This window comes from Lithobates pipiens, unplaced genomic scaffold, assembly GCF_037356315.1.
Source record: "Lithobates pipiens isolate NorthernLeopardFrog02 unplaced genomic scaffold, aLitPip1_a1.2 Scaffold_1, whole genome shotgun sequence".
NCBI lineage: Eukaryota > Metazoa > Chordata > Amphibia > Anura > Ranidae > Lithobates > Lithobates pipiens.
In genome coordinates this window covers 189,968,725-189,981,865 of record NW_027507685.1, presented here as the reverse complement: position 1 = coordinate 189,981,865, position 13,141 = coordinate 189,968,725, and the positions used below count along the sequence as shown (strand labels likewise).

The following is a 13,141-nucleotide window of genomic DNA, read 5'->3' as shown; positions in this document are numbered from 1 at the left end:
CTGGACAGACCATTAGGGACAAAGGGGGTGTGTATTTTTTTAGACAGTACTGTAATTTGTAAGATTACAGTGCTGTGTGTTTTGTGTACTTTAACCTTTTTGAATTTGGCGCCGATCTCCGCTCCCGTGCGCCGTAACGTCGCAGGGAACGGAGCTCGGCGGCATTCGGCACTGTGTGAATCGAGTGGAGGACATCGCTGGATCCAGGGGACAAGGTAAGTAACTTCTCCGTGTCCTCCCTGTATCCAGCGATGCGATCCCAGAGTCTGGCTCAGGGTTACCGCTTGTGTTTGTAAAATCCCAACCCGAGCCAGACTCGGGATTACCGCTAGGGAGGTTAATACAAAGTATTTGGCTCGCTTTTGAAACTGCAACTTGGCATTGCATGCCATTAGGTCTTTGATCTGCCAGAACACCCAGCTCTCTGCTGTTGACTCCCCAGCTGTCTTAGAATATATGATGTGTGAATGTTGGCCCTCAAATGTGTAACTTTTTACTAATATTCTACCTCCATTTGCCACTAAGTTGCCAAATTTAGATGTTCAGGTAAAGGAATGCACCACAGGAAAAGCATGTTTTTTTATCTTGTTGCTAGTGACTTGTGGCCAGCAATAAAATCGCTAGTGTTAAGTAGCCCTATGTTAACTAAAGAGTACTTGATCTCTCTTCTAGATGACCGTTGGTGCTGGCAGCCATCCTAACAAAGTGAAAGTTTACGGACCTGGTGTGGCAAAGACTGGTTTGAAAGCACATGAGCCCACATATTTTACTGTGGACTGCACAGAAGCTGGTCAAGGTGAGCAATTGAAGCACTGATCTAGTTTAGGATTTGCTTTACAGGCTAAGATGTTGGCGCTCTGGCTTATTTAGAAAATGTGCTTTGTGTGTGGGTGTTTAAAAAAAAATTAAAAAAAATTAAAAAAAATCAGCACTTATGGGCTCCTTATGCTGCCCCTTCTTTTTTACAAAAAATTTTTTTTTACAGGGGATTGCAAAAGCCTGCAATATTAATATCAGGTACTTGCCGCTGGTTTTAAAGCACTGCCTATACATACCTGCATTATGTTCAAACTTGTACAAAGTCCTTATGAGCTAGCCCCAATATATCTCAGTACTAACTTGCTGCTTTTCTATATCTCTTCAGGGGATGTCAGCATTGGTATAAAATGCGCTCCTGGAGTAGTAGGACCAGCAGAAGCTGATATAGACTTTGACATCATCAGGAATGATAATGACACTTTCACAGTGAAGTATACTCCACCAGGAGCTGGAAGCTACACAATCATGGTTCTGTTTGCTGGCCAGGTAACTTGTTCCATTGCATTTTAAGCTTAAAATTAATGGACTGTACACTACATTGTGACCTTTTTAAGGTTAATTGGCTATTGTGGTTTGGTTTGCCAAATGTCAAAGTAATTTTAACTGCTTTTCCTTAAGGCCACTCCTACAAGTCCCATTCGCATTAAAGTTGATCCATCCCATGATGCCAGCAAAGTGAAGGCTGATGGACCTGGCTTGAACAAGAGTGGTGAGTGCAAATGATGGTGAGGCATGCTTTTGTTCATATTTGTTAAAAGATTTTAATGTAACAATTGTGTATCTTTAGGTGTGGAAATTGGAAAGCCCACTCACTTCACTGTTAACACAAAGGCAGCTGGCAAAGCCAAACTAGATGTAAATTTTACTGGGCCAGCCAAGGGTGATGCTGTGAAGGACTTTGACATCATTGATAACCTTGACAACTCTTATACTGTGAAGTACACTCCAGTACAACAGGTAAATGGATTGTAGCAATTTTTTTTTTTTTTTCTTGCTCTTTTTACTTAACATAACACGAGTTTTTTTGTTTTTATCAGGGTAATTTAGGAGTAAATGTTACTTACGGTGGGGATCACATTCCAAAGAGCCCATTCCCTGTTGGCATTGCTCCAACTCTGGACCTCAGCAAAATCAAGGTTTCTGGACTTGGAGACAGTATGTATCTTGTTTTCAGCGTTTAACTTGCATAGATTGGTTTAAATGTCAAGAACGCTTATTTACTTTCTGAACCCATTATGTTACAAGCATGCCTTACACACCAGCTAACCTGTCAGATTGGGATGACATGGGGGTGAAACCTGATAGAACAACAAAAGGGGGGGGTCAGGGAAAGACTATTATCCCACATTAAACCCCTAGATAATGTTTAAGCAAAAAGTGTCGAGAGGTGGTTTCTAGCATGCAGAAAAGAAAAGGCCCAAGATTTATGTAAAGACTTCCAAAATATTACAAACAAGTTTGTCACAAAAGATAACATGATTTCCCAAGTGTCCAGTGACATATCAGAAATTGTATAAATACTGCATAAATGGATGTCAACCATGTTGCTTGAGCATGTCTCCCTCTGCTGTAACTACTCACTTGTATCTCATTGGACACTTGTAACACTTTCTGTATTTTTGGTAACTGCGAAGAGTTTTTTTTTGGGGGGGGGGGGGCGCTCCCCCCCCCCCCATTTTCTTAGCACTTGTATTTGGAACTTAAAAATCATGAAATTCTAAGTTGTGTGGGTTTTTTTTTTATTCACCTGCAATTCCATGTTGGAGTGGAACAAATGCTATAAGATGACTGTCTGGATTTGACCCATATGTTTCATCTTCAGAGGTGGAAGTTGGAAAGGACCAAGAGTTTACAGTGAAATCCAAAGGTGCTGGTGGGCAAGGCAAAGTGGCTACTAAGATCACAGGCCCATCTAACAAGTCTGTTCCTTGCAAAGTGGAGCCTGGCCTGAGCCCAGACAATAGTACTGTCAAGTTTATACCTCGAGAGGAAGGACCTTATGAGGTTGATGTGACCTATGATGGAGTTCCAGTTCCTGGCAGCCCATTCCCTGTAGAGGCAGTTCCACCAACCAACCCTTCAAAGGTAAGTACTCAAACTTTTTTTTTTTTTTCTTTTTCTAAAAGCGAAGCAGTAACTAGAAATTAGTTATGGTCTCTTAATAGACCTCTATATTAAAGGGTCATGGCTGTTATGCTTTTGAACAGCTTTGAACTGGCCAGCTGCTAATATGTACATGTTAAACGTATACAAATTTAGTAATTGCTTTTATAATTTTTAGGCCCTTTCTACAGCATTGACTTTTAATGTGTAAACTTGTCTGAATGAAGGCATGGGAATCACTACCCCCATCATTGCTAGGGCGGATAAACCTGATAAAAATGAAAATCCTACCCAAATTTATCTACCTACTTCGGCAATCTCCACAATGGATTCCTAAATCCTTTCTCCCGACTGCATAGCCTCTTTACCTCCTTTATCTGGGGAAACCAGTCCCCCAGGTATGGATGGTCAACACTTACGCGTCCATCCTCCCAGTGAGGACTGGCGTGCCCTGACCTGTACAAAAATTTTCTAGCCACCCAGCTAGTTACTGTGGCTTGGTGGCTCACTCCTGATAGGACAAACCCTGCCTCCTTGGTTGAGGCGGCGGTGAAGTCACTGGAAGCGCTGAAATTTTTACTTTATTGTGGTCCAAAAGCCCCATACCCGCTGACCCCCTCCATGCGCACCACGTTACGTGCATGGGGGGCAGGACTTAAAATTGAAAAATACCCTACCAATGCACTTTCTCCAGCTGCCCCCTTGTGGTTGAACCCCACCCTGGAGCAGTTTTACAAACTACCTGAACCCCATGCTTGGACTAAGTTCAACATTAAAACAGTGGACCAAATTTCTGACCAATCGCTGGCTCCACTCCCCAAGTTGATTTCTGATTTCAACGTCCCGCAGAGCTATTTTTTTAGGTATCTACAACTCTCCCATGCCTTCAGATGCCAGTTCTCCCCCCCCCCCCCCCCCGCCCCCCAGGTTGTCCAATCCACACTGGAGGACCTCCTCAAGTCCAGATGTGAAAATAAGCCCACCTCGAAACTTTACTCCCATTTTATAACGACCTCCCTCCCTACCTTGGGAAAACTCAGAGACAAATGGGTGCGCGACATTCCCACCTTTGATAATGATGATTGGGATGACATGTGGAACTTCCCTTTCAGATCCCTGGTCTCCCTGAGAGATCGGCTAATACAGTTTAAGATGGTCCACAGAGCATATTTCACCCCATACAGATTGCACAAAATGAACCCCGCCTCCCCCCCAGGGTGTTGGCGTTGTGGGACAATACCGGGGGACTTCACTCATATTTTTGGACCTGCCCAGCCATTGTCGACTATTGGAAGGAGATACTAAGGGTCATAACCCAGGTCACCTCCATATCGCTCCGACGCCCTCCAAAGAAATTGGCATACTGGGCCTGATCATGTAATTCCCACTGTGGCGCAGCGCACCCTGGTTGGGCTACTTCTCTTCTACGCCTGCAAAGCCATAGCCCTCAGCTGGCGTAAGCCAACTCCTCCTCCTCTATCCCTGTGGAAAAAATTGCTCAACGGCAGCCTGCCTCTTTACAAAGACTGCTATGTTAATAAAGGGTGCCCGCAAAAATATGACAAGGTCTGGTCCAACTGGCTGGCAGACGCCTCCACAGCCTCTCACCCGCAGCCTACTTAACACGTTCTCTTCCGATAATAAATAGGAATCTGCACCAGTGAAAATGTCGTATATCTGAGTAGCATGTTTTAGCTCCAAGCTGTCCTGCTGCACATGGAGACAGCTCTCTGTGGCCGTTGAGGTGCCATAGACTCTCCGACATATTTTGTATATACCAAACTGTCTTATATTTAAACTCTGTATACGCCACGCCTGTAACTCTAGTCGTGACCACTGTGTTTTTTTTTTTTTTGTTGGTTTGCTTGCTGTTTACTGTCTAAATCTCAATAAAAAGATTTGCAAAAAAAATAAAAACTTGTCTGAATAGTTGTAAAGTCTGCATAGCTATAGTGTTTATGGTATCTTACCAGTTTGGTTTTCCCCCCCTCTAGGTGAAGGCTTTTGGCCCTGGATTGAAAGGAGGCAATGTTGGTGCCCCTGCCCCATTCACAATTGATACTAAAGGAGCTGGCCAGGGAGGTCTTGGCTTGACAGTAGAAGGTCCTTGTGAAGCGAAGATAGAATGTCTTGACAATGGTGATGGAACATGTTCAGTCAACTATCTGCCAACACAGCATGGCGATTACAACATCAATATTCTCTTTGCTGATAAACACATTCCTGGCTCTCCTTTTAAGGCAAAGATTGAGCCTTGCTTTGACCCTACCAAGGTGACATGTTCTGGCCCAGGTCTAGAACAAGCTCAGGTTGGGGAAGCTGGCACATTCAATGTGGACTGCTCTAATGCTGGAAGTGCTGAGTTGACGATTGAAATTATCTCGGACACTGGAATGCAGGCAGAGGTTCATATCCAGGACAACGGAGATGGCACATACACCATCACATACATCCCATTATACCCAGGCATTTACACTATTACCATCAAGTATGGAGGACAGATGGTGCCAAATTTTCCCAGCAAATTGCAAGTTAAACCAGCAGTTGACACATCTGGCGTTAAAGTCTATGGACCAGGAGTTGAAGGAAAAGGTGTGGTACTGAGTGATGAAATGGAAAGCGGTTTGTCTAGGTATTGGTCTACCAATGTCATTACCTCTGACCTTTTTTACAGGTGTTTTCAGAGAAGCCACTACAGACTTTAATGTGGATGCTCGAGCCCTGTCTAAAGCTGGAGGGCCACATGTTAAAACAAGAGTGTCTAATCCTTCCGGTAACTTCACTGAGGCTTATGTTCAGGACAATGGTGATGGTACTTACAAGGTGGAATATACTCCTTATGAAGAAGGTAAGGGTTTTTATATATATATATATATATATATATATATATATATATATATATATATAAAAGTATTGCCATTGATGCACAAGACCATTTCCAAAGCTTTCTTCAGATGGGGTAGTGGTGGTGAAGATGAACTTGGTAGTTAAAATGAACCGTACAACTGCACATGGTCACATAAAATTATATGGCTTCTTTTCTAGGTGTTCATTCTGTAGATGTCACTTACGATGGAAATCCCACACCAAACAGCCCTTTCAGAGTCCCGGTAACAGAAGGTTGTGATCCAAGCAGGGTGAGAGTTCATGGCCCTGGCATTCAGAATGGAACAACAAACAAGCCCAACAAGTTTACAGTTGAAACAAGGTGATCAAGAATTTATAAAATGGTTTATGGATATTGTATTTTCTATTTGGAAAGCTTTAAACTAAAATTCTTCTATAGGGGAGCTGGCACTGGTGGACTTGGACTGGCTGTTGAAGGTCCATCTGAAGCAAAGATGTCCTGCACAGATAACAAGGATGGCAGTTGTTCCGTGGAATACATTCCATATGAGCCAGGCACTTACAGTTTAAATGTCACCTATGGTGGTCACCAGGTTCCTGGTAAGTAGTTGGAAAACTTGAACATTGTTGGGAGTGTGTGTGCTCAAAAGTTTGCATACCCTGGCAGAATTTGATTTCTTGGCCATTTTTCAGAGACTATGCATAATAAAACATTTTTCACTCATGATTAGTGTTTGGCTGAAGCCATTTATTATCAATCAACTGTTTACACTTTTTTTTTTTTTTTTTTTTTTTTTTTTATCCTAATGCTGACAAACTCCCCAAAAGACCCTGATCAAAACTTTACATAACCTGGTGATTTTGGCCTGATAACATGCACACAAGTTGACATAAAGGTGTTTGGCTATCAAAGGTAACCATCCTTACCTGTGATCTGTTTGCTTGTAATTAGTGTGTATAAAAGGTCAAGGAGTTTCTTGACCCCTGATAGAACCTTGCATTTTTCATCCAGTGCTGCACTGACGTTTCTGGATTCTGAGTCATGGGGAAGCAAAAAGTGAAAGAATCCTGTTGGTAAAGGTAGTTGAACTGTATAAAACAGGAAAGGGATCTATAATATCAAAAGAATTGAGTGCCAATCAGTGTTCAAACTCTAATCAAGAAGTGGACAATGAGGGGTTCTGTTGGTCTCCCTGACAGTGGTTTAGTTTGAACTAAAATTTCAGCCACAACTGCCAGGAAAACTATTGGTAATGCAAAGAAAAACCCACGAATAACTTTAGGGGGCATACAGAACTCTCTGAAAACATGTCGTGTGGCTGTTTCAAGATGCACAATAAGTGGGCTGCATGATAAATGCAATATGCGTCCTACGTCGTGCTTCAGTAGGGAGAAAGCAATCTGGATGCATGATAGATGGGGCTGAATGATCGAGTCGCCAGAAGAAAGTAGTTACTGCGGAAATGCCACAAAATGACACAATACAGCAAACGGCACAGACAAGCTTCCAAGCCTTTTGGCACAGTCATTTGGAGTGATGAGTCCAAAATGTAGCTTTTTGGCCACTACCTTAAATGGTACATTTCGAGAGGAGTCAATAAGGCCTATGATGAAAGGTACACCATTGGTACTGTGAAACGTGGATCGCTGAGGTTTTGCGCATGTGTGGGTTATGAAGGCACAGGAAATTAGGTCAAAATTGATGGCAAGATGAATGCAGTATTTCATCAAATCCTGGAGGAACATTTGCATTCATTGGCCAGGAAGCTGCACATGGGACGTACTTGGACATTCCAACATGACAATGATCCAAAGCACAAGGCCAAGTTGACCTGTCATTGGCTACAGCAGGATAAAGTGAAGGTTTTGGAGTGGCCCTCTGTTTTTATGACCTCACTATCATTGAGCCACTATGCGAAGATCTCAAACGTGCAGTTCATGCGAGACGGCCCAAGAATTTACAGGAACTGGATGCTTTTTGCCAAGAGGAATGGGCAGCTTTACCATCTGAGAAGACTGCAAGCTGTTTTTGATAAAGGGGGCAATACACTGTATTAAGAACTGGGGTGTGATCATGTTCATTTGGGTAGTTTCTGTTATTATGATAAAGGGTAAGCACAGTTAAATGGCTTCAGCCAAACACTAGCCATGAGTGAAAAGTTTAGCATATTGGCTAAAAAGTGGCCAAGAAATGACATTCTGCCAGGCTATGTAAACTTATTAGCACAACTGTATACAACACATTGCAAACATTTTAGTAGTAGATTATATAAACCACTCAGCATTCAGTGGCAGATGTTGCCACTTTGTTTACAACTTGTGACCTGACTCTACAGGAAGTCCCTTCAAGGTTCCAGTTACTGATGTTGTTGATAGCAGCAAAGTGAAGTGTTCTGGTCCAGGATTGAGCCCGGGGCTTGTCAGAGCGAATGTCCCACAATCCTTCACAGTTGACACAAGCAAAGCTGGTGTTGCTCCACTGCAAGTTAAAGTGCAAGGACCAAAGGGTAAATTTTAGAATCCATTTGTCTCTTCTCTACCTTGTAATTTTTTTCTACTTTTATATAATGAAGTAATTTTAAGACCCTGTTCTGCTTTTCATAGGTCTTGTGGAACCAGTGGAGGTTGTAGATAATGGTGATAGAACGCAGACTGTCAACTATGTGCCTAGCCGTGAAGGGCCATACAACATTGCTGTGCTGTATGGTGATGACGAGGTGCCACGCAGGTCAGTTATGCTACCCTTTGGCTGGTAGGCTATAGTCTTTGCAACTGCAGCTTGGGTCAGACAAAGTAATTTTTGGACAAAGGTTATGACATGTTCACGCCAATAGATACATTTTACACTGGTATAAAGGGCCTTTGTAATGTAATTTTCTGGGAAAAAATTCTTGCTTTCCTCACTAAGATGATGCCTATAAATGAATCCTTATGCGATATTGTTGTTTTACTTGTGTAGCGTTTAAGCAGTACTTTAACTCCCACCAATTTTGTCACAGCCCATTTAAAGTGAAGGTGTTGCCTACTCATGATGCCAGCAAGGTGAAAGCCAGTGGACCAGGATTAAACACTACTGGTGTGCCAGCCAGTTTGCCTGTAGAATTTACCATTGATGCCAAGGATGCTGGTGAAGGTCTCCTTGCTGTACAGATCACTGTAAGTAAACTATAACTAGTAAATTTGTCAATCGTGCTGTAGATTTTGGTCTTGTATACCATTTCTCTGATTTGCTACAAAATGGGTTATTTTCAACTTGATCTCAGGATCCTGAAGGCAAACCAAAGAAGGCTACAATCCGTGACAACCAAGATGGCACCTATACAGTGTCCTATGTGCCAGATATGACTGGACGGTACACTATTCTCATCAAATATGGAGGCGATGAGATCCCATACTCTCCTTACCGTATTCGTGCTGTGCCAACGGGAGATGCCAGCAAATGCACAGTGACAGGTAGGGAACAGCCCAAGTTGGCCTTTGTCCTTCAATTTTCAGTTTGCCCGTGAATATACCACCTTTGCTGATTTTATACATGCAATAGAAGACCTGTTACCTTGTGATTATTAAAGCTTTTCTGAAGCTTAAAGGCTTTACTAGTCAGCACTGGTCATAATAGGAAAATTGGGCCTTGCATGGTGAAAGCATGGACAAATGGCAGCATTGGCAGTATATACATTTGGGTCATTAAAGTGCTGCAGTTTTGCAATATGAAGATATGCTGACAATGCTTTCCATTGTTTACCTATGATCAGTGTTCTAGCCCCTAGAACATGTTTTGAGCTGTTACGTAGCACAGAGTATAATGTGGAATGCCTGTAAGACCGTTTGCTCTCCTCACACGCTTTTTACGTACACACGCTGCACACGGTTTATCGCATAACATGTCATGATGAACATTTTATCTGTGCTGTTTATTTTGTTATGCACTTTACCCTCACATTGTCACCTTGTCTCACATGTCCTTTCCTTGCTCTTTGCCCTTTCACCTCAGTGTCAATCGGAGGTCACGGGCTAGGTAAGCAGCTTGCTGGTCTTGACTGATCTCTACTGTCCATTTTTCCTTTAAAATTGGAAGCATTTTACTGCTCAGATCTAAATGGATCATATTGCTGGTCTGTCTGGTAATAAAATGCGATAATCTGGGTGTTAACAGCTGTTGCATAACGGGATTGGGTTCTCTTGCTGTAAATCGGCGCTTTCTGTTTTGAATCTAACATATGTTTTAGATGGGGAGTTAGCTGTTGGTTTCATGGCCTCTTCTGTTGTGATGCTTTGTCTTGTCCAGCCCAATAAGACTAATGCAAAATGGAGCCCTGGATATTTAAATGCTGGTCAGCGGTACTATTATTTAACTCATTCAAATTTTAGCTACGTTGGTAGTTTGAAGGAAAATTCCTACTTTTTAGAGACTATGCTTAAATGCAATTCACTTGGAGTGCTTCCAACTTAGAAAAGACATGGGACACAACCTGGTGGATCATGACTAGAATTGTAGTGTCGTACTAGTCAAATGTGCAACTTTTCTGAAAGTTGCTCTGCCTATACAAGTAGTAAGCCTAATTTACACTGGCAATCTGCATTGCCAGTTCTCACATGTGGTTTTCTTGAACCACTTCTTAAGCAAATGTATTCATTGGTTTAAGGTTCTTTCCTAGAAGAACCCTGGCTATATAACAGCTGTGTACAACCCAGTCTAGTATGTAGTTGAGTAAATGGACTGGGAACATTTTAGGCTTTTCATTGTAGGAATGGTGTTGCAATGATTTAAATGTATTTGTAACACTGTTAAAGTTTAAAAGGTGCAGTTCCCTCAATGTGCCTTAACTTGTACAGTTATGTATGATTAGAGTAGGGAAATCCTTTGTATTCCCAGTCCAGCCAGCCTATGTTATACTTACAGCTATAATAATCCTGTTTGTGTATTAAGGTCATTGTATAGTGTGGATGGGCATGCACATTTTTTTGCTTTCAATTAGATGAGATTGGCCCAGTACAGGTCTGTGGATAAGAAGTGTGGGAAAAGTGACTGGATTCAGTTTTTATAATAAAGAAATCATGGTCTTAAAGGTCTGCCTTGAATTTGGCGGTCAGATATAGGAAAGTGCAGCATGCTAATGCTGTAGACAAATGTAACTTAACGTTCCTCACAGATCAATGGACGTTTTATTTGTTATAAATGTATAAGCGTTCAGAAATGTACTAGATGTCGTCACCTTGACCATACTGTTAATACTAAATCGATGACTTGTAGTGTTCTGCATTGTCATGGAACCAGTTACTTGGACCACACTCTAACCATCTGAACTGTGTAACATGCATCTGGGTGGGGTTCAGTATTTCTGATAACGTTTGCTGTTGCATGCCTGCTTTTGTATGGCTCATCTGTTTCAACCCTCTTCAGAACCTCAATTGCAACTCTAATTCCACCTGGCTCTGCACCCTTTTTCACTTTCTTTTGGCTGTTCTTATGGAAAATCAGTTCTTCAGGAAATTGTTGCTAACTTCACTGGTTTTGAAAATGTTGGTCAATTCACTTTTGTAGAAACCCTGTTAATAGGACTCTAGGATTACTAATGCTCAATGAAGAGTGTAGTTAACCCAAAATATATAGAATTGGTTGCAACGTCTAAAGGTCAATGTGCATTTAAAAAATAAAAATAAAAGTTTGCTTCAAAGAATAGTTTTGGTTACATTCATAGTTGAGTATAGCTTGGTTTTATTCCCCCCTCAAAGAGCAACATCTAGCAAAAAATGGCCAATTTTTTGTAACAAAATATCCCAGAGCCTTTCAGGAAACAAAGCTGTCCTGTAAATTTTTGACTTATTGCTTGGGTCTTTTGGCACACATCCTCTGTCACCATAAGGTCACATCTTCCACCTCCTAAACTTGAACTTTTTTGTTTAAAGAAACTATGCGTTTTTGCAACTTCCTGACGATACTATGTGACTGACAAGCTTCCTTAATAACACATGTTTAAAATGTGCAAAGGTCTGTCTTAATGTGTTCTCCTGATGAGCTGTTTAGAGGGCATCCTGTAACCAATGTTTTCAGCAATTCATAGATGAATACCCAAATCTTGCATCTCTAGGGTTCAGCACAGTATTTCAATTAGGTTCTCTTGGATGTTGACCTACAAATATGTGCAGAGCTTAAAAATACTTTTATTGGCCTAGACTTTCCTAGGTTTATACATTGAGGACTTTGATAGACTACTTCATGTGATATTTTTTTTGCATAAATATTTCCTGAAAACTGAACCTCCCATGAGAACGGGGGGGTACCTGGCTGCGAATGCTGATGGGTTTAGTTCCTGCATGATTTTACAAATGCTGTTCTTTCTACAACCTGACTTAAATTCCTCTTGCCTCAACCCCCCCCCCCCCCCTTTCCCTTTTATCTTGGTTCTACTTAGGTGCCGGCATTGGACCCACAATCCAGATTGGCGAGGAGACTGTAATTACAGTTGATGCCAAGGCAGCTGGCAAGGGTAAAGTGACATGTACTGTGTGCACACCAGACGGCACTGAGGTAGATGTGGATGTAGTAGAAAATGAAGACGGAACCTTTGACATTTTCTACACTGCTCCTCAGCCTGGCAAATATGTGATCTGTGTGCGCTTTGGAGGGGAACACATCCCAAACAGCCCTTTCCAGGTTACGGTAAGTGAGCAGCATGCAGTGATGACCTTTCAGTAATTCTGTTCACCATTTACAAAAGTTTGGCTAGCTTCTCCATTTGGTCTCATATTTGATGGCTATAACAGAAAAAATACCTGTCTCAATAGCGTCACTGTAAATTCCATGCAGAGGTTGTTTAATTATGACCATGTGCTAATAGTTTCAGGCTTGGTCTTTATAAAAGTAAAATTACTTGAGGATGCTTGTTTTGATCTGTTTTAGCCTAGAACCATAAAACCCAAGTTAACTATCTTCCACAAAAAGCTTTATAAATTTCTGCTTCTGTCACTCTGTATTCCTATAAGGAACTCGTGCAGTCCACCTCTGCTGTGCAGAGTTGGATACCATAAAAGGCAATGGGGGGGGCCCCTTTAGTGCCTTGGCTTATTTCCAATTTTGTAGCCAAACTGGGATAATATGCAATTTAGCTTTGTTCTCATTCACAGCATAAAAATTGAAGGGTTTATACTCTCCAGGCAATTCCAGCATTGAAAAAACCTACTAATGGGTGGTTTGTTTGTTTTTGAGGATTTGAAAGTTGTTGCCATAATTCACCCAGTCTGTATTGTGCTGGCCTATCCCATATCAGACTCTGTCCTAATAGAAGCTTGCCTTTATTGTATGTTAAGGGAAACTTTCAGTCCTTGTCCTATATGTGGAGACTCATGTTGGACTGGTTTAGAAATGGATCCA

General features: G+C 41.8%; 1 protein-coding gene across 4 annotated transcripts in view; it reads left to right on the top strand.

The window, feature by feature from the left end:
* FLNA (filamin A) overlaps positions 1–13,141 on the top strand; it is a 157,567-nt gene that overhangs the window by 119,397 nt on the left and 25,029 nt on the right. For 2 of the 4 annotated variants that reach the window (XM_077479049.1, XM_077479047.1), the window contains exons 16-31: positions 673–796; positions 1,145–1,305; positions 1,438–1,528; positions 1,607–1,776; positions 1,857–1,974; positions 2,642–2,904; positions 4,917–5,514; positions 5,597–5,770; positions 5,968–6,130; positions 6,209–6,369; positions 8,106–8,276; positions 8,374–8,497; positions 8,769–8,925; positions 9,033–9,222; positions 9,761–9,784; positions 12,183–12,430. In XM_077479049.1, the coding sequence (XP_077335175.1) occupies positions 673–796; positions 1,145–1,305; positions 1,438–1,528; positions 1,607–1,776; positions 1,857–1,974; positions 2,642–2,904; positions 4,917–5,514; positions 5,597–5,770; positions 5,968–6,130; positions 6,209–6,369; positions 8,106–8,276; positions 8,374–8,497; positions 8,769–8,925; positions 9,033–9,222; positions 9,761–9,784; positions 12,183–12,430 (2,937 nt within the window). The remainder of the gene's footprint in view (positions 1–672; positions 797–1,144; positions 1,306–1,437; positions 1,529–1,606; positions 1,777–1,856; positions 1,975–2,641; positions 2,905–4,916; positions 5,515–5,596; positions 5,771–5,967; positions 6,131–6,208; positions 6,370–8,105; positions 8,277–8,373; positions 8,498–8,768; positions 8,926–9,032; positions 9,223–9,760; positions 9,785–12,182; positions 12,431–13,141) is intronic. The other 2 variants (XM_077479050.1, XM_077479048.1) reach the window with 1 other exon arrangement.